At 36.8% G+C, this 22,992-nt stretch overlaps 1 protein-coding gene across 13 annotated transcripts in view; it reads right to left on the bottom strand.

Annotated features, from left to right (window-relative positions):
- The window catches only part of KLF12 (KLF transcription factor 12), a 427,321-nt gene that overhangs the window by 81,591 nt on the left and 322,738 nt on the right, over positions 1-22,992 (bottom strand). For 11 of the 13 annotated variants that reach the window (XM_073212506.1, XM_073212515.1, XM_073212516.1 and 8 more), the window contains one exon: positions 919-978. The exons of the other annotated variants lie outside the window; for them this stretch is intronic. In XM_073212506.1, coding sequence (XP_073068607.1) covers positions 919-978 — 60 coding nt within the window. The remainder of the gene's footprint in view (positions 1-918; positions 979-22,992) is intronic. 13 annotated transcript variants of the gene reach the window in all.

Here is a 22,992-nt window from a genome sequence, read left to right as displayed (position 1 = left end):
CTCTTATCCCTTACAGCCAATGACTCTTGTGGATTGACGGAAACGTCTCAACACACCTTTATTTTCTACTGCTCTTGCAGTCCCTCTACATGAGGTGGTTACTACCTTACATTAGTACACTCGCCATCTGTGTGACACCATGCATCAGTCTCTGACTATACCAGTGCAGCTGACATGCTGCTAAGAGATGACATGGACAGACATGGAGGTTGGCTCACTCAGCATCCATTCTAGCCCTTTGATTTTTGACTTCCTAAAGAAGAGTCTGGAAAACTAAAAGCCATGTTTCTCAGAGACCCTTATAACTACATTCCCTGTGTGAGTTAGCTTCCACCAACTCAAGACAAGGCATGTGTGAGCAATGTGAGGAGGCAGCCCTGTGTGGGGAGGTGGGGTCTCCGGGCAACCAGGATAGCAGAGGAACTACTTCTCCTGGCACAGCTGGGAGGAAATCTGGCATCTAGTTACAATTAGGAGGGCGGACTGGTGGGTTGGCAGTGGCAGAGGTGTTTTGCTAGAAGTGCCCCCTCTGGTTACCCTGTTGACAAAGTAATCACTTAATATCATCATAGTTAGAGTGGATGAGCAGTTAAGAACCCTAAAACACTTTCCCAAACCGCTGTCCTCATTGCATCAACCCTCAGTTCAATAACCATCAAGGGAGGTCCTATGTCAACAGGAATAAAGCCCTAACTCCTTAACATCACACTGAAGGCCATGATGTTCTGGCCCTAACCCACTAGGACTATTTCACACCACTTTTTAAAGGAACTTTCCTTTGAGGCTTGTTTTTTTTTTTTTTTTTTCTGCTATAGGGCTTTGGCTTACTCCATTTCACTTACTGGAAATGCCTTTCTCTCCACCTCTAATATTTATATGATATCCTAGCTATCTTTTGAAGCACAGAGCAAGCCCCACCTCTGCCATGAATCCTCCTTGACCATCTCAGGCAGGAATGATTTTTCTGTCTTGCTTTCCCTAAAAAGACAGGACATATTGTCAGAGTATACATTTTTCACTTAGGGTTTTGTGTTCTTGATAATTTCTTCTTATGCATATTTGTAAGACTTATCTCTCTAATCTTTATTCTTGAGGAACGCAAATTATCCTTAATTACAACCATTGAGCTGCTTTATTAAGTATCTACTATTTGCCAAGCACCGCTGTAGGCACTTTTCTTGACTCATTCCTGGGACAACCAAGTGATGACCTTGAGTCATTTTATGATAATGAAACAAGCCCTGAGATTTAGCTTGTCCGGGGTTATGCAGTTAGTGATTTGTACTCTAATCTAAGGTGGATGCCCAAGCTATGTTCTCCCCAGAGTAAAATGTAGTCCTTTCACAAAGATAGTGCTCAACAGATAATTTAACCAACTACTGACTGAATAACCAGTAAATTATTTTTCCAAAGGAACAGTTCTTGAGCACTTCCTGCTAAGCACATTACAAGCAATGTTTTATTTAATCCACTGAACCACACCACATGATTTAGATACTTTACATGTTTTCAAGATGAAAAAATAAAAACACGGCTACCTAGAGAAGAAAAGTTACTTGCTAAGATCCTAGAGCAGATACATGGCCCTTCTGGGATTGGAACCTGAGCATTTGGCTCCAAATGCATGTGCTGTGCAGTAGAAAAAACACTTCTTCAAGACATAATGATTTGAATGGGAGACCATTCAATGAAATGGTTCATGGAAAATGTTTTATTTTTAAGTGAAAAATAATAGGGTACATCATAGCACATTTTCTTTATTACAAGAGCCATCATGGTTACTGTGACAATTTAAAGTTTCTAGTTTGTATGAGATAGAAACAGGCAAACAACTGAAAATTTAAAAGGAAGTCAGGAAAAGGAAAGAGCCAGGAAGAGCAGGAGGAACCTGGGAAAAAATAATCTCAAAGGATGATAGGAAGTCAGCTGACCCGTCAGCCCTCCCTACTAGCCCACAGTTTAACAAAAATAATTACTGACTCAATCTCTCAGAGCTCTCGTTAAGTCATCTTGCTAAGTAAGATACTTTTTCACTTACTCTTTCCCTATTTAACTTATTCTTAAGATTCAAATTTGTATTTACTTGTTTATCTATATAATGCTTTATCCCCCATAAAATTATCACTATATATTAAATCAGCAAAAGATGATGATTCTTTTTCTTTTGGGGACTCATACATAACTAAAGTTATTTCAAGTCTTGGGTTTCAAAGCAACTGATCTAGAAGTTCTGACAGGAAATTTAAGCAGTTAGATCTAGTACAGAAATTAGTAATTTCTTTATGAGGATCCCTTTGTTTTTCCTCCATATTCTTTTTTGTCATTGAAGACATCAATGAAGAGATAAAATGATGGCCTCTAGAAAATAACAAATATTCAAATGCATGTGAAGGCAGATGGTTTTGGAAGCAAAGTTTGGGTACACTAATACAAGATGGTTTGTACTGACAAAGAGCAATGCTATATAAAGGAGAGATCTACACTGGGTATGTAGAAGCCACCTTTGTGTTTTTGTACCAAATACACATCATGTTCCCTTTGTCTACATGTCTCCTTCCTAGTTCTTTTCAAAATGATTTTGTTCCTTCTGTGAGATTGCTTTTATCTCTTTTTGCATTTTTGTTTCAGAACATTTCACATTTATATATTAAATTTCAAATAATAAACCAGCTAGACAAATGGAAGTTCTCTGCAATTTTCTTATAAAGTGTGAAACTTACACCTCCATGTTTTACTAATTATGATACTAATAAAAGTCATAGTCTACTGAAAATGGACTAGTTTTCATGCCTTGACAGCGATCCTGTATCTGTACTGCAGCAAATGGCTGAGTTCCTTCTAAAGAAAATTTCACACTCTGTGTACATTTCAAAATAGTTTGTTGCTATTTCTGAAGCTATTAAGACTCTATTTTCTTTGAATTGTAACAGTTTGAGTCATTAATAAAGCTCAAAACTCCTGAGGATGACTTTTTATTTACTGTGATGAGTTACCAGCATAAATGCTCTTGATAACAATGATTTCATAAACTGTATCCTATAAAGGAAGGCTTGTACGCCTCTGCTTTTCTACAAGTGTTTTCAATCATCAGTCTTTAAGGGAAGCTATGACTGACTGCTGTATCACGTGATACTCCTCACCTGGGCAGTACATAGATTGCACAGCTCACCTTCATACACATGACCGCATCTGATTCCCCACAGAAGGCTGCAGGAGGAACAGAGGCATTACTACATTGATATTCTGTAAATCAGCATCCAAGGGGCTCTGGGACTCAGGGGTCCCAACATTGTCAGTGAGACAGAAATGAGCACCAACCCTGAAGATGTTACTTTTTCTACTACCCAGGCAGAATTTGCAGCAAAAGCATTTTGGAGACCATCTGGCCCATGCCCACCTCTACCCTAACTTGGCTGAGAAGAACAGTGCATGATTTGCCCAGGATCACAGAGTAAAATTCTGGCCACTCAGGGACTCAGAACCCCTGTGTTCTCCCATAATGCAATGGAAAGGTTTCAAAGCCAGGCAGGACTACACTGTATGTGACCCTGTGCAAGTTACCTAAACTCCTTCAACCTTAGGTTCCTCATCTTCAAAGCAGTAATATTAGCACCCACCTTATGCAGTTGTGGGATGAAAAGGGGTGAAGGGATGTGGTGCCTGGCTCCTCATCACTGCTCAGGACACATTACTTTCTTTCCCTCTTTCCAACTCACTGTTCACATAATGGTCCCTACCTTTTAAATTTCATTTCACAAACTAAAAACACTTCAGCAATTGATAGTTGCTTACAAAACCAGGTTTTAACAATCTTTGTTTCTGACTTTGACAGGTCAGAAAGGCTTATATTTCTTTTAATTAACTGCTGGATCTTTTTATTAATATAGTTCTTTTCATTAAAACACTAGACAAAATAGTAAAACTTACTATTTTTATTGTATGTTTCAGGTTTTAAAATGTAGTCAAAACCTACATCAGTCTGCTCTGGCCAATATATTTGTTAAAACCTTATTTCTGCAATTTCTTTTTTCAATTGTACTGTTCTGTGATTAGAATGGAAATTAATCCCTCTAATTGTCCAGTGTTTTGTGAAGTGACTCATGCTGACACTGTTTTGCAGCTATAAAAGAGTCTATGCTCTCTAGGATGGTGGTACTCAAAACCAAGTAATATAGATGCATGTAATTGTATATTGCATTTTATTTACTGTATGTAGTGTTGGGCATAGTCCTGGGGTCAAATACTGCATTGAAAGCATCTTTAGAGAATTTTCAAGGAATTGCCTTTAGGACTAATTTTACAAGGAAGCAGAGGAATTCTCCAGCTAATTCTCATGTTTCTCTCCTCATAATCTTAGGAAGGGAAGGAATCCTCATTTCCATTTTACAGATGTAAGTGCCGAGGGTGGATACCTGGCAAACAGCCAGCGCAGCAGAGGTGGAACTGAAATTTAGGAATAAGGGCACCCGGCCCCTGGTTTCCACTACATCATATCTTCTCTTCTGTGAAAGGCCTGCAGTTCTTTCAGGAAGTAAAAAAATAACACATTGTGTGGATAGAAAATTTTTCTATTCTGGTCTTGGTTTTTGTTATAAAAAGAGGGGACTGCCCCTGGAAAATGTTTTGTATTTCAGATTCACCAGAAATGAATTTTTAAGATAATTCATTGTCATGCCTCTCAAGATCTCTTAAAACAGTCTTGGTTTCACTTACTTTGAATTCTTAAAGTTATCTGAAAATTAAATGGACACAAACAAAATGTGATGAGTGAGTGTAATTTACACTTTTTAAAAGCCAGAACAGTAGAAATTTTACTACATTTAATTAATGTGAGTTTATTTTCATGTGTTTAATCACATATGGTGAAAGCTAGAATTATTACACTATCATCTAATGATGCAGTTGAAATGAGAGTTTTTATGTAAGTGATACTATAGCAGAATTTCAGTGTACTTTTTTCCTATTTCCTCATTTCCTCATAGAATTGCTATTTTTTTCTGCTACAATTAACTGTGTGTCATGCCAAAAAAGTTGTCAGATCAAAAAAAAATCATTGTCTTCTTTAGGATAGTATTTTGTGGTTATTCTCCTACAGTAAAGCTTTACACAAGGGACGTCAGCATACATGAGGTGACTCTAGCATCCTGCCTCTATTATGCAGAATCTCATGCTCTATATATCCAGATACTAACAGTTAGCTAGCTTTAGCTAACCATTCTTGCATTACCTTTCCAGTACCCTGACTTGTTTGCCTCATTGTTAATTTTTCAATTGTATCACGCTAGATACCATATATAATCTATTCCCAAATTTCTTTTGAAATGGGAAAGAGGATAAGCAAGGAAATACGATATTCAATCCTGTTGTCAGATCAAATGTCATGGCTATAGTTCTGGAATTATGATCCTGTGGATCAGAGAACACAAGCATCAAAACAGGAATCAAGTTCACTAGTATCATACTTGAAGTAGTTTCAAAAATTATTTCCCTCAATTTTTTTTATCTTGACTGGTTAAATACACTAAGCGTGGCAAGCTACTGACCCTAAATTAGCTGTTTTCAATTGCTCTTCTCCCCATATTTATAGACATATAATTCCCATATTCATATACATAGTCATACAGACACAGGCAAAAATAGATATGAATAAACTCAGACTTTGAAGGACATTCACTATGCTATGGGACAGAGAGCAGGTTAAATGACATTTCCAGCTGGTTAGCTGCAACTCCACTCTCCTCTCAACCAATTCCAATATACCAGTATGTCCTAACTCACCAACATGTACCCACATCTTAGATGAAAACTGCTAGCACTAGAAAAAGACTTTTTAATAACAAAATTACACACAAAATCCCGAAGTATAGAATATATAAAAGCAATAGTTAGTTATAAATTTATTGTATGAATGAAAATCCCTAATTATTATAAAGTGAATATGAAAAGAACAATGATGTATTGTGATAAATACTAGTAATCTGTTATTTTTTGTAATACCAATGCCAGTATCCAAATTATCATGTATTTGTTTCAATTAGAGTATAACAGAATTTGCATCTAATGAAAATCAGTTATAGATGCTCAGAGTTTGACAGGCCATCTTGCAATCTCAGAATCCTTTTCCATTAGGATAATTTAGATTATCCCTGGGTGGAGAAGTACTAAAATAATCTAAATTATTACCGGGTGGAAGGTAATAAAGAACCTTCTGTGGTATCCAAAATATTCTATATCCGGATCTGTATGAATGTAACATGAGTGAATTCTGCTATATACTTAAGATCTATATATGTAACAATGTACATGTCACACCTTAATAATAAAACAATGACCAAGAAAGCCTGAGTAACAGTAATGGAAATTAACCTTTCAAAGATAGTTCATAAAAATCTCTAACAAAGTGTGTATTTTTTATCATGATTATTAAAGTTAGGAACTAAGCACAAAAATGATCTCTCATATGTTATCTTGACCATACATGCTAAACATTCACTTGTTATTATACAAGGGACTACTAGGCCATGATGAGGGCACAGGGGGAACACACAAGCCTGACTTTGCTGATGTTTATTGGGTCTGGCACATGTGTGCTGTGATAGTGTGATCACCTGTGCATTTTATGCGAGTGGACATCTGTAGACACGAATTTGAGAAGAACTAGTGAAAAGTGACAACCTGTATAGCCAATGATATATAATAAAGAGGTAGCAGGAAGCAGCAAGAACTAACATTTATTGGAGTTTTACTACATTATACTGTGCCAAGTTCTTCCATTCACCACCTCAAGAACTAACTACATTTGTAGGAATTGTAAACATATGAGCAGAGATGGTACATCTGTTTTGTGATCTTCCACCAGATAAGGTAATTCGGTAGTACAAATTAACACACTTATAATTTGTAAAAATGTTAGTGGACAATTCACTTGTATGTGATTGTGTCATAATTGCCATTTTAAAAATACAACTTACTAAAATGAACCCCAAGCATTTAAAAACCTAGGATTTCATAGGTATCATCTTGGAAAGCATCATCCAATCAATTTGTCTGGCACTGGATGCTTATCTTCTCATTCTAAGAGTTTATACTTGACTATCTCCTTTTGTCAGTCCACAGTAATAGAGAGTAAGTGGAGGGGGGAGAAAAGGTGGCAGAATAAGAAGGCAAGGTGGAAACCTCCTCCCACACACACATCAAGGAAGCAACTACATCAAATGCAACTAACCCTGAAAAAGACCTGAAGACTGCAGAATAGATTACCTACACCTAGTGAAGAAAAGACCACACAGGGAAGGGTAAAGTGGCAGAACTGTCTATGTTCCTTCAGGACACAAGCCCTTTCCCTATCTCAGGGCCCAGGAGGGAGGAGACAGGCACTCAGGAACTCCAACACATGGTCCTGGAGATCTGCTCTGGGAATACGAGTCCATACTGTTTTGGGTTCTGGTGATTAGTGTGGCTGGACACCAGGGAGAGCTGGACCACTGTAGGAGGCTGCGACTACAGCTGTTTGTGGAGCACACTGTCTGGTGGACCCATTGACAAAACACAGGTGGCAGCTTGAGGATTTGCCAGCACCAGAAGGGGTGCCAGAGTGGGGAGGGTTGGATGGAGTGCACTCTGTAGGGATGAAAAGCAGATGATGGCACTTTGCCAGCCCTCCCTCAGCCCAATAGGTTGGGCACTCACAGGATCCCCAAATGCTCCATCTCCCTCACTGGCAGTTCAGCCACAAGGTACTTCTCTGCACACCCACTCACCCTCTCGCCCGTGCCAGATTTTGCTGCCTGGCAGGCAGAGGGAAGCTTCCTGTCTCAGCCCAACTAGAGAGACACCTCCAGAAGCACCTCTAAGCACCCTCTCCTCCTCAGGGCCCACCCAGTCCAGAGGCATGGGACCACCCCATCCACCCCATTAGCTCAGCAGTGCCACCATTGCCGTAGGGCAGGCAGAGGGCAGTCCTATCCACAACACTTCCAGAAGAAACCCTACTACTTGGCTCACAAAGGGTGAGCTGTGGTAGACTGAGATAGACCACTGTCAGTGGACACCAGAAAGGCAGCCCCACCAAAAGCAAATGGGGCTATACTGCAAAAGAGACCCAGGCACTGAAGAGTAAGACTCTTGAGCTTCTGGGTAACACACAACACTTTCTTCATAAAGTCATTACTCTCCGGACCAGGAAGCATTGCAGATCCATCCAACACAATGGAAGAAACACAGAAACCCTGACAAAATGAGGAGGCAGAGGAATATGTTCCAAACAAAACTACAGGATAAAACACCAGGAAGAGGGATAAATGAAACAGAGATCACCAATCTTCTTGATAAAGATATCAAAGTAACAATCACAAATATGCTCATTGATTTGCAGAAGAGTATTGAAGATCTCAGGGAAGACTTCAACAAAGAGACAGAAGAGTTGAAAAAGAGCCACTCAGAGCTGAAGAATACAGTAACTGAAATAAAACATACAATGGAGGAAATGAATAATAGATTGCAGCAAATAGTGGAGACAATCAATGAGATGGAAATTAGAGAACAATTAGGAAAACAATGAAGCTGAAGAACGCAGAGAAAAAAGAATCTCTAGAAATGAAAGAATGCTAAGAGAGCTGTGTGATGACTCCAAATGTAACAATATTTGCATAACAGGGGTATGAGACGGAGAAGAGAGAGACAAATGGATAGAGTTTCCTTGAGGACATAATTGTTGAAAACTTCCCTAATCTGGGGAAGGAAATAGACATGCAGGTCATGGAAGTGAAGAGAGTCTCTAACTAAAGGAACCCCAGGAAGACAATGCCAAGACACATGGAGAGTGTACTGAAAACAGCCAGAGAGAGAAAAAAATTACTTATAAGGGAAAACCCATCAGGCTATCAGTAGACTTCTCAGCAGAAACTTTACAGGCCAGAGGGAGAGGCATGAAATACTTAATGTAAGGGCCTTCAAACAAGAATCCTCTACAGAGGCAGATTATCATTCCAACTTGAATGAGAGATTAAACATTTCCCAGATAAACAAAGGCTGAAGGAATTTATAACCACTAAACTGGCATTATAGGATATGTTAAAGGAACTGCTGTAGATGGAAATGTCATTAAGCCTAAGCAGATTTCACCAGTGAAAATAAACCCACAATAAAGATAGTAGACCAATAATTAACCAAGTACAAAATTAAAAGAAAACAAAAGTAGTAAAACCCACTACACACAAGAAACAGTCAACAGATACACAAAAAGCACAGATTATGACACCTAATACATAAAGTGTGGAGGAGGAAAAAGAAAAAAGTGTACTTTCAGATTGTGTTTGAAATAAAGCAATCATCAACTTAATAAAGACTGTTATATGGTTAGGAAGTAGTCCACGAACCTTATACTAACAACAAGCCTACAGTCTATAATAGATACACAAAAAATTAAAAAAGGGAAATCCAATCACATCACCAAGAAAACCATCAGATAACAAGAGAAGCCTGTAAGAGAGGAACTACAAAAACTGCCAGAAAACAATGAAATGGCAATAAGTGCATACCTATCAATAACCACCTTAAATGTAAGTGGATGAAGGCACCAAACAAAAGACACAAAGTGGCAGAATGGATAAAGAAACAAGACTCATCAATATGCTGCCTACAAGAAACTCATTTCAGACTCATACACAGACTAAAAGTAAAGGGATAGAAAAAGATGCCACTAATAGGGAGGAGCAGTACTTGTATTAGACAAAATAGACTTCAAAACAAAGAAAAAGAGACAAAGGATATTACATAATGATAAAGGGGTCAGTCCAACAAGAGGATATAACCATATAAATATCTGTGCTCACAACAAAGGTGCACCTAAAATATATGAAAGAAATTCTGACAGAATAGAAGGGCAAAAGAGACTGCAAATCATTCACATTAGGAGACTTTAACACACTACTATACCAATAGACAGATCAACCAGACAGAAAACAAATAAACATAGGCATTAAATAACACATTAGATTAGATGGACTTAACAGACATCTACAGAACATTCTACCCCAAAGCAGCAGGATACACATTTTTCTTGTGTACATGGAACCTTCTCCAGAACAGATCACATACTAGGCCACAAAAAGAGCCTCAATAAATTTAAAAAGACTGAAAATGTATCAAGCAACTTCTCAGACCACAATGGTATAAAACTAGAAGTAAATTAAAAAAAGAAAACAAAAAAGGCCACCAACACATGGAGGCTAAACAACATACTTCTAAATAATCACTGGATCAATGAACAAATCAAAGAAGAAATCAAGCAATACAAGGAGACAAATGAAAACAAAAACGCAACAGTCCAAAATTTGTGGGATGCCACAAAAGTGGTTTTAAGGGGGAAGTACACAGCAATACAGGCCTAGGCCGACCTTAAGAAATAAGAACAATCCCAAATAAACAATCAGAATTCACAATTCGAGGAACTTGAAAAAGAGGTACAAATGAAGACCAAAGTTAGCAGACAGAGGGACATAATAAAGATCAGAGCAGAAATAAATAGAGAAAAACAAAACAACATAAAAAATTAATGAAATCAGAGGCAGTTCTTTGGGAAAACAAAATAGACAAACCCCTAGCCAGACTTACCAAGAAAAAGAGGGTATACAAATAAACAAAATCAGAAATGAAGAAGGAATAGTCACAATAGATACCCCAGAAATACAAAGAATTATTAGACAATTCTATGAAAAATTATAGCCAATAAATTGGACAACCTAGAAAAAGTAGACAAATTCCAAGGAAAATACAACCTTCCAAGACTGACCCAGAAGAAACAGAAAATCTGAATAGACCAATTACCAGTAACAAAATTGAATCAGTAGTCAAAATAATCCCAACAAAGTCCAGATCAGGATGCCTTCACAGCTGAATTCTGCCAAACATTAAAAGAGCTAATACCCACTTTCTTAAAGTATTGCAAAAAGTTGAAGAGGAGGGACTACTTCCAAACTCATTTTATGAGGCCAACATCACTCTAATACCAAAACCAGACAAAGACAATACACAAAAAGAAAACTATGGATCAATATCCCTGATGAATATAGATGCAAAAATCTTCAACAAAATACTAACAAATCAAATTAAAAAATACATCAGAAGGATCACCTATCACAACCAAGTTGGATTTATTCCAGGGAGCAAGGATGGTAAAATACTCATAAATCAATCAATGTCATACAAAACATTAACAAAAGTATGGATAAAAACCACATGATCATCCTAGCAGTGCTGAAAAAGTATTTGAGAAAATTCAACATCCATTCATGATAAAAACTCTAAACAAAATGGGTGTAGAGGACACATACCTCAGCATAAAAAGGCCATATATGACAAACCCACAGCTGACACCATACTCAATGGCAAAAAGCTGAAAGTATTTCCTCTAAGATCAGGAACAAGACAAGGATGCCCACTCTCACCATTCTTTATTTAACATAGTGCTGGAGGTCCTAGCCACAGCAATCAGATAAGATAAAGAGATGAAAGTCATTCAATTTCACCCTTGGTAAAGAAAAAGTTAAACTGTCACTATTTGCAGATGACATGATATTATGCATAGAAACTCCTAAAGACTCCACCAAAAAACTACTGAAACTAATAACTGGATTGAGCTAAGTTGCAGAATACAAAATTAATATGCAGAAATCTGTTGTGTTCCTATATATTAACAATGAACTGGCAGAAAGAGAAATCAGGAAAACAATTCCATTTATAATTGCATCAAAAAGAATAAAGTATCTAGGAATAAACCTAACCAAGGAGGTGAAAGACCTGAGCTCTGAAAACTGTAAGACATGCATGGAAGTAATTAAAGAAGACACAAAAGGAAATCTATCCTATGTTCAGGGATAGGAAGAATTATTATCATCAAAATGGCTATCCTGCCCAAAGCAATTTACATACTCAATGCAATTCCCATCAAAATACCAATGGCACTTTTCAATGAATTAGAACAAATAATCCTAAAATTCATATTGTGCTACAAAAGACCCAGAATAGCCAAAGCAATTCTGAGACAGAAGAACAAAGCTGGAGGTATTCTGCTCATTGATTTCAAGTTCTACTACAAAGCTACAGTAATCAAAACAGTATGGTACTGACATAAGAACAGACTCATAGATCAATGGAATAGAATAGAGAGCCCAGATATAAACCCACACATATATGATCAATTAGTATACAATACAGGAGCCATGAATAAACAACAGGGAAAAGACAGTATCTCTTCAATAATTGGTGTTGGGAAAACTGGACAGCTACATGCAAGTGAATGAAACTGGATTACTGTCTTACTTCATACACAAATGTGAACTCTAAATGGATCAAAAACCTAAATTTAAGATGTGAAACCGTAAAACTCTTAGAAGAAAACATAGGCAAAAATCTCTTGAATGTAATCATGAGCAATTTTTTTCTGGACACATCCCCTCAGGCAAGGGTAACAATATAAAAAAAGAGTAAGTTGGACTACATCAAACTAAAAAGCTTCTGTACAGCAAAAGGACACCATCAGCAGAAGAAAAAGGCAACCTATCATAAGACAGAATATAGTCATAAATGATTTATCTGATAAGGGTTTAATATCCAAAATATATAAAGAACTCATATGCCTCAACACATGCACACACAAAAACCCAAAATAACAAACAAAAAACCTGATTAAAAAATTGGTGGAAGACCTGAACATTCTTCCAAAGAAGAAATAGAGATGGACAACAGGCACATGAAAAGATGTTCCACATCCTTAATCATCAGGGAAATGCAAATCAAAAACACAATGAGATCCCACCTTACATCTGTTACAATGGCCACTATCCCAAAGAGAAGAAATATCAACTGTTGGTGAAGATGTGGAGAAAAGAGAAATTTTCCCATTTTATACTGTTGGTGGGAATGTAAACTGGTGCAGTCAATGTGGAAAGCAGTATGGAGGTTCCTCAAAAAACTAAAATAGAAATACCATATATCTCAATAATTCCACTTCCAGGAATTTACCTGAAGAAAACAACATCACTGATTCAAAAAGATATATGCATTCCTATGCTTATTGCTGCACTATTTACAATAGCCAAGATATGGAAGCAATCAAAGTGCCCCCAAAATAGATGAATGGATAAAGATACGGCACATATATACAATGGAACATGATTCAGCCATTAAAAAGAAGCCTGCCACTTGCAACAACATGGATGGACCTAGTAGATACTATGTTAAATGAAATAAGCCAAGTGGAGACACTATAAAGTGACTGGTGATTACCATGGAGGAGGGCTTTGGGTGAGGAGGGAGTATGAGGGGGATAAAGGGGCACAAAAATTCTCTTTCATAATATAAGTGGTCACAGGGATGGTAGTACAGCCTGGAGAATATAGCTAATGATTCTATAACCTCTTCCTATGTTGACAGATAGTAACTGCACTAGAGGGGGGAAATATTTAATAATATATGTATGTGTTGTATACTTGAAACCAATACAAGATTGTATCAACAACACTTTGTTAAAAAAAACAGTGAATAAGTTTGGAGCTGTGATGTAAATGATTTTCCTGGACTCCTTTCCTTAACAACTACTGTTGCTAAATATTTTTCACATGTAAAGTTCCTGATATGTTTTATTGTATCTATTGTAAATTGACTATTACCATTAAGTTAAAATGTATCCAACAGCTTTATTTCTAAAACTCTAAATTCCAAACTCCTACTTGGTTAAATTCAGGTAACTGATTATTAAAGAATAAATTCATAAATGTGAATCGAACTGTGCTAAACCACATAGACATGCTCTCCTACTTAAGGTGATGCTTCTATTCTATGCATAGTTGTCATGCATTATTGTAGCAGAGAAGGAACACAAACTTGGAACCACATGACTAAATGTCAAAAGATACTGGCTAGTGAACAGAAGGTATATTTACTGAGGAGGGGTTAGGTCTTTCAAGTATGTTAATAAATCACTGACTAGGTACATAATAGATCTGACAGGATCTGAGAGGTAAGTTAGTCCAAAACCTTTATTTTCTGGTTGGAAAAAAAGGAAGGCCCACAGAGGTAAGGCATCATGTTCTAGCATCCATTGCTTGACAGTGGTGGAGCAGAACGAGCTCCTCAAGCCACCTTTAAAAAAGGTGATACATATTAGTAAAGAAGATATGCAATGTGGAATCCTTTTTCTATATATAATATCCAGTTGAAATACAGTTCAACCCTACTTGTTGTCTTGTGTTTAATTTATTTAAGCATAACTTTGAAAACATCCTTATTCTCCTTTTCTTGATGAAGCAATTTCAAAAGCTTTAACTGTTCCAAGCTGCCAGTGGTCTATCATTCTGACCTTGGCACCATCTTCAATTGCCCACATTCCTCTCTAAAGGGTATTGTAAGTAGAGAACAAGGATCATGAAGGAATGTTTAGATTAACCTTTCCTATGCAGTTTTCCTTTTCTTTAACTAGCTCACAAAATTAAGAAACCATTAGATCCCCAAATTTATTATACTGCTTACTCTGTGCTCTGCACCATATGCATCTTTATATTTTCTGCCTCCCAGAGAGAGGCAGATTATTATTGCCCTGCTCTATTTCTTTAAAACTGATTTCAAAATCAACAAAGTCTGGGTTTTACAAACATTAGATTTACTAAAAAGAAAGTCATGATGCTTCTTTCCCCTCTCACCCCCTTTGGTTGGGAAGACATGAGACAATCTTGATAAAGATGGTTTTGCCTGACCCATACAGACCTTCCACAATGACTCATGATTTCTTGGCATATATTCGATGCTCAATAAATGTGCACTTCCATGAAAAGTAACAGAAATTGCAGCGATGCATGGAAAAACCTAATTGACTGCAAATCTTCTTTGAATACAAATATCCCAGATATTGTAGTGGACAGAAAATGAATTCAGTCTTGGCATGTTAAAAATGACATTCTCTACTCGTTTCCCCTATAAAGCTCAGTGAGATGACTTGCACATGGCAAATGTTATTTGTTGCAAACTTTCTTTTCCCTCTAGCTGTGTTGGCGGCCATGTTATTTTTTTCATCTCCTTCAGCTACATTTCTACATTTGCCTCTTCAAAACCGCAGGCTCCTACTCCTTCAGTATTCACGATTCCTTCCTGTTAGCCAGCTGCATCCTGGCTTATACATCCTTTTCAGAACTCAGCTAGATCTGTGCTGTCTCTAGTTCATTTTTTCTAAACTGATTATACTCTCACTTTTCACTCTCCTGGAACCTCAGAAGGACAGGACCTGGCTGAAAGTCACTTCCCCCAACTTCCTTGCTGTTTCTTTTAGACCCTCTGTCCCTTTGATTACTTTTTCTTCCTTCATCTGCCTCTCACTGCAGTTCTTCCTCCAAAACTGGGACCAAGATATCCTACTCTTCACTGTGAAGAATTGAAGAGATCCTGTTTAAAGATTTAACAATCAGTAAAATGCCTTAAATACAAAAAAAGGGCATCAATGCCAAAGGTAGTTGAAGATGTGATGTGAGACTGTAACTCCTGCACACTCCTGGTGGGAATGGGAAAGGGTACAATTATTTTGGAAAATTCCTGGGTGATTTCTTCTAAAGATAAACACACATCTTCTTTTGACCTAGTAATTCCTCTCCTAGGTATTCACCTAAGGGAAATGAAAACCTATGTCCACAGAAGCATTGCACATGAAATGTTCATACAGCCTTAATGTTTTAATAGCCCTAAACTGGGAACAGCCTAAACCTCCATCATTACGTGAATGCATAAACAAATCACGTTATACCCACACAATGGAATACTACTTAGCAGTCATCTACATGCAAGAATCTCAAGAGCATGCTGAGTGAAAGAAGACTGAAACAAAAGAATATGGAGTGTATGACTTCAAAAATGAAGGTCTAACTGATGGAGACAGGCACCAGAAAGTGGTTGGTTGGTGGTTGGGAGGAGGCAGTGAATTTACTCAGAATGGGGGGATGGATGCAAGGCAATGTTCTAGGTGATGGAAATGTTCTGTATCTTCATCTGGGTAGCAGTTACATGAGTATATTCAATTGTTAAGCCCTTCAAACTGTATCTTTAAAATACATGTATTTTACTGTGTCTTAATAATTCCTCAAAAAATAAAAATAGACCTTAATAATCGTTCTTATGCCAACAACTCTCTTTCTATATTTCCAGTCCTCTCTAATCAGTTTCAGTTCCAGATCTCCAAATAAATACCAATAGGACAGTTCCTTTTGGGTGTTTGTTAGCTCAAACTCCTCTACCCACTCCTCTCAATTACACAATTCAGTTCAAAGGCATAACCATTCCTTTTGCCTTCATCCTATCCTTTAGAGTCTAGCTATCACTAAAACTATCAATTATTCCTTTAAAGTATAAATCATAAATACTTTCCCTTTAAGACAGAATGCAAGAAAGAGCACTTTTAACATGTAGTGGAAAATTATATCTGATTGGGCACCATTAGTCTCCCTCCTTATAGTTCCAGCTTTCCTGAGTCTTGCTTCCTTCACTGGTAAAACAAGAGAATGCATTCATTGCTGCATTAAGGAACATTGTGAGACAATACAAATTAAAATAAGTTGATAATTATAAAGCAGTACAGATTTTTTAAAATTGAAGTATAATTGATAGACAATCTTATATTGGTTTCAAATGTACAATACAGTGGGGTTCAACAGTTACCCATATTATTAAATCCTCACCCCTCTAGTGGCGGTTATTACCTGTCAACATAGAAGGATGTTACCAAAGTGTTAACTGTATTCTCCATGCTGTACTACTATCCCTGTGACCAACTTATATTGTGATTGTGAATTATTGTGCCCCTTTATCCCCCTCACCATCCCCCAGCCCACCCCAACTCCTCCCCCTTGGTAAGCACTAGGCACTTCTCAGTGTCTATGAGTCTACTGCTGTTTTGTTCCTTCTGTTTTGCCTTTTTTTAATATTCCACAAATAAGTGAAATCATATGTTACTTGTCTTTCTCCACCTGGTAAAGCACTACAGTTTTAATACAACACTTAGGGTTATTGTTACTGATACTTGTTCAAAAGCCACCAAACTGGTCCAAGGCCAGAGTTGCTCATGTCTGAGCTACTTCAGTAACTCCCAATATATTCTTTCTGACTTGGGCACATGTGAACCAATCTGTTATTCATTTTCGTGACTAATAATTAACCATGGAATCCCTTTTAAAACAGGAGTGTAATCTTGATCTTTTAAAGATGTATGTGGCAAGATTTATGAAATGCCACATTTATTTCAAAGTAGCTGTCAATCTGGAAGCTTGGGTGAAAATGTGGCAGTAAAAAGCCTAAGCAATAAATACAGTAAGAAAAATAGGTTGATTTTGAGATCACATGCTCTTTACTCAATATTTGGTTTGTTTTTCTCAAGCAATATTTAATTTTGCTAGATAGTTTCACATTGTAAAATCCTTACTAGTTTGCTGACTTTACTTGGATAATAAACCTAATAAAAAAAGCTGTATTGAAAAAATTAATATTTTAATTCCACAATGTAACCTTCCCAATACATGCTGACAAGAAGATATTTTAATCTCCTAATTTAAAAAAGCCATTTATTTTTCTAATTGATTTTCCTGTTTGCATTTTCCTATCACATATTAAGAAGGCTTCTTTAAATGTGCAATGTAAAATTAATTTCATATTTGCATTAGAAAATGGAAAGTACAAGAATCAATTCCATGTTTTCTCTTGTAATTGTCATTACACATAGAGAACAAAATGGAAAATGGATGTAGAATTGAAGACCAAAACACTTTGTACTGAAAGCCTATGAAACTTTAGCTCCAAGATTTTATTTTCAATTATCTGTGTAATAGCTTCAATTTTATGTTTTGTGTTTTGTCACTATTGTAGCCATGGCTATATAATGCCCGAATGAGGGGGAAAGGGCACAATAGCTGATGTTGTATTTTGTCGTCCTGTGTACCACAAGGGATTAATCAATGCTAATTTGAGGTCAGACTGAACATAAACTCATTTCAGAATTGGCTCACTCAGGTAGAATCAGCCTCTTGTTAAACACTGTGCTGTAGTCATACCATTCTATTACACCTGGCAAAATAAAACATCTCTGAGGGTGTAAATCCTGGACATACAGACTTATACTATGAAATCCAGAAATCAAGACACAATGTACTTGTCATTACTGGTTTTTTAAAAAAGTCATTAAGTGGATCTGGAAAAATGAACTTATGAGATTCACCAGAACCATCTGTAAGTTTTGTAAGAGAACACAACTAAAATTTGCAAAACTTGGGGAATTAGATTTTAAGATTTTAAGGTAAACTAATTCACTTCAATTGCTTCTATAAATAAGAGCCTTTCTCTTCCAAAATATTAGTATATTGGTCATCATTCTCTTAAAGCTCCCCAATTTCAGAGAGGGAGACATTTACCCATCCCACTGATGCTGAGCTTAGTCATGTGACTTGCTTTGGCTAATGGGATGTTGGCAGATGAGTGACATGAGCAAAGGCTTAAAATGTGTCACTACAATTGGGCTTGCCCTCTCGTGCTTTAGCCACTTCCATGACAAACGCAGGCCCAGGGTTGTCTGCTAGTTTTAGAAAAATGAGAGACATGAACAGTGCTGCCTCAACAACCTATGAGCCTGTCCCAACTGATCAGCTGATGCACAGAAGAAAAAGTACATGTTTTATGGTGGCATGTTACTGAGTATTGGAATGGCTGTCTACACAGCCTTATAATGGCAATAGATGACTGGTTTAAAAAAAACAAACCTTGATATTGGATTTGGGGTGGTGCCATATTTTTCTTAAGTATTAAATTAATCTTTAAGCTTGGTGGCAGATATTACTGGTTAACTTACTCATCCTGTCCATATTTTTCTTTTCCTTAGTCATTCCAATAATTGGGCACACATGAGCCAGTTTTGACCTAGGAGATATAAGTAGAAGTCCCTGGGAAGCTTTTAACAGTGACACTGTGGGCTGGTAGATTCCTCTGGTTAGTTTGTTTTGCTTTCTCTCCTTCCCCTCTGACTCAACTAAAGGCAGAGTAACGGGAGATGCAGCCCTGCCTCATGTAACCACTGGAAGGAAAACCACAGCTGAAGGACAAGACAGGGAGAAAGAAGAAACCTTAAGAACATTCTAAGCACCTCCACCAGCCTATCCTGCTTATCTTAGACTTCTTATCCTAGAAGGATAATTCTATGATTAAGCTATCTAGTAAGGTTTACTGCTTTTTGCAGCCAAAAGTAACACTAACCAATATTTGGGAGGGTATGTAGATAGGTAAATATAAATAATTTTATTCAAATTATTTTAGAAGATCCAGAATTCTATCTATAAATATTATTTAATTTTGTCTAATATTAAAAATTAGGGTGATAAAATGGATGTTTTAGCTAAGAGCATATAATTACTTTGAAAAGTTAAGGAAGGCTTCAGCTTTTACATATTTCATTCGCTTTTCTGTAAGTAGAGATAAAAATAGCATTAGTGATGTATCATATAATTTAAAATAATTTAAAAACTACATTTTGACAGAATTCATTTTATTTTATAAAGTTCAGAATTCTTTTCCCCCGACATACATTAATCATTTTTCAGAAAATTAAACAGAAATATTCTCAAAATTTGTTGGCATTTTTAGTATACTAACTGAATGTGATTTGGGATTTACTTTTTAGGATAAGGTGTGATACATGATGCATCAGGTTTGAACTGGGTGGCGACCCTCAGCTATGTGACTGTGAAAGCAGACACACAGTATCATAGTAAAACGTCAGCCTGTTAAGATTCACTCTTATCCAACCTATCTTTTTCTAACTATGTCATATTTTTCTATGAAGCAGCAGGTTCTCCATGAAAATGTATCCTTCAATATTTTATTTGATGCATATAAGTAAATGTATTCAATGAGATTCAAGTGTGTGGGAAAGTGCTATAAAGTAAAGGACAATGGCTATAACTCATGAAGAGTAATAAGAAAAGAGAGTGTCTAGAGCATTTGATTGAAAATAGGAGAGATTATATCCTGGTGAATTGAGTCAATTTCAAATATATTACAGTATGGTTTCTATCATGTGTACTCTTTCTGACTACATTAATAAATGAAATAGTGATGAATAGTTCTGGGAACTTGTAGTGAAACTTATTAATATTTCAACATTATCACTGAGTATCTATGTCAACACACATCAAAAATGCATGAGAAATGACTACCTATACTCACTAGTTACACCCATTAAGAATATACATGAGACATATAAATTGTGTAAATAAATTTGCAATGTGATTATAGGCAGAAGGTACTGTAAGAAAAAAGCTGCGTGAGGTCTTACATGGAGAAGTTTGTCAAGCAAATGGAAGCAAAAATTAATACTTGTAATCTATTTGGAAAATACTGTATTAACATGAGAAATACCATTATATTTTAAATTATTAGTTATCTTAGAAATTACTAATACTAGAAAAGGCTTATAAACATAAAATAGCAATAATAAGTAGCCACTCTCAAACAAAAGTGGCTCATCAGTTCTATCCATGAGGTCACTTTGGAATTCGCTACTTAAAAAAAAAAAAAGAAACAAAAGTTTGGTTTTAAAAAGTCTGATTTCTATCTATTTTTAAACTGACCACCATGAAGTAATAAATTCACATTAGAATGAGACATGACAGTTTAAACACAAATCAATAATCAATTAACCCTATGATTTCCAAGCAGTTCGGAAGGCTAAGAAAATGATCTGTTTATATCTATAGTATATCAGAAGATAATCAATTCAGTTGCAGGGAAAGGTTTAAGCTGATCATTTACTATGATACACAGAGAATAAAATGCCTACCACAGAAAGAGATAGCGTTTTTTTTACTTTTCTGCGATCAAAAAGATTTATGTGCAAAAAATTCTGAGGATAAACTCTCACTTGGAACAGTTAGTTGCATCCTTTTTAGGGAAAAAATACATAATGTCTGCTAGAAGATAGAGTATAATATATAAAAAGCTTTCTGATATAAGAGATATTTTTGACTCATGAGGGGACACAAATTAGATTTCAAAAAGCCAGGCCTAAAAGAAAGAAGTACAAAGTAAACAAATGTTTTGGAAAAAAAAATTGTTTTACATGTTTTTTGGTTTGTTTGTTTGTTTTGGTTAAGCAACTGCAGAGTCCCTTAGAAAAAGAGACTTTTTATCCTGGCATAGAGGGACAAGTATGAATGGGTGGAGATTCAGTCCGGATTCCATCTCTCTAGGGATGTAATATTAGAATAATTAGTTGGCATCTATAGTTCTCAACTTCTTCTGTAAATTAACTAATTCTAATTAATGTTCTCTAGTTGGTCAGTGAACTTGTTCACTATTTGTTCCAGAATATTCCTGCCTTAGGGTCCTGTGCTTACTCTCTCTACCTGGAATGCTCTTCCCTTAGCTATCTTTGACGTGACTTCACAGCTATTGAGACCGCAGTATCTTATGCATATATTAAAACATAATCTTATCATAGTTCTTCCCTAAAAACCTTACATGAAACCTATCTCCCCATAGTCTACAGAATGAATCAGTGCTTCCTGATGATGTTCCTACCTACCTCCCTAAGTGCCGAACCCTGTCTACCACCTTCACACCACCTTGCACCAGTAACCTGCTTCCCTTACCTCCACAGCAGTTACCCTCTTCAGAGAGACTTTATGCTTAATTGTCTGTCTCCTCCACCACTAGAATGTAAGTACTATGAGATCAGTGAGTTTGTCTATTTTAGTCAATGCTATTCTAATGTTTAAAAAAGTGCCTGGCCAGTACATGGAGGGCTAGGAATGTCATTTGCCCTCTGAGTAGCTCAGCATATTGCTAAGTCATATATGTATACACACACACACACATACATATACACACACACATACAGAGGAGAATTTATACATAAGTATAAAGATCTATCAATAAATCATCTATCTCTCTCTTCTTTAAACCACAAGCTCCTGTTCTAACTGTGGAAGCTGTGGACATCTAGGCAGCACTATTCCTAGTCACATATCCACAGTGATGTAAATGACATCCTTTGGGATGAACAGTGCTCAGCCTGCACAACCATACCCATGCATCCATGAGACTGGTACCTATGAAACACAATGTTGATCATGCCATTCCCACTTAAAACCTATCCCTGTTTCCCCACTATCTACTGCCTACCTCCACAAACAGCTTCATCACAATACTCCTTACCTACCCCTGCCACATGTCCATGCTCCTACCTATTCCAGACTAGGTTACACGTCCTTTTCTATTCTCTCACCACAGCCCTCCACGCTCTTACCCCATTTAACTCATCCCATCTATTTTTACTCTGAGCTCCTTGTGGTAAGGTACTATGAACCATTCGGCCTGTGTCTCCAGTATGTAACACAGGGTTGAATAAACGAATCAATTATTCACCAAATGAATTCATACTTAGTTTGATAATTCACAAAACAATTCAAATATCTAGTTATTGCTCAAACTTGATCACACTTTTCTTAATCTAAAGAGGAACCACCACTATTCCACTAAAGCAGATAAAACGGACTGTGTATGGGTATACAGTGTCCATCTGGCTATTAAATACCTAGGAATGGACTTACTCCAGGATCACTACTTTCAGTTCTGTTTTTCAGGCTTGAAAGACTGTGGGGCTAATGAGGGCTAAGCATACACTTCAGGCTTTATCTGTGTCCTTTCACAGAAAATCAGTAGCTTTGTCTGATCCTTTTCAAAAGAAGAATAACCTGAAAGTACTTACCTCCCCTGGCAAGAGACTGAACATCTCTCAGATTCACCACCAATAGCACCCACATGAGCCATGACAGGCACTGCTAGAGAACTAGGCTCCCCTCTGAAGATCTGAATCAAAGCTATTTCTTTGGTAAGATATCAAGTGGAGATTTGAACGTATCCTAAACATGTTAAGTTTTAAACAAAAATGTAACTTCTTTTACCAAGACTAAA

Source organism: Manis javanica, chromosome 9, assembly GCF_040802235.1.
Source record: "Manis javanica isolate MJ-LG chromosome 9, MJ_LKY, whole genome shotgun sequence".
Classification (NCBI taxonomy): Eukaryota; Metazoa; Chordata; class Mammalia; order Pholidota; family Manidae; genus Manis; species Manis javanica.
The sequence above is the reverse complement of the archived record's forward strand: the minus strand, read 5'-3'. Positions and strand labels throughout refer to the sequence as shown.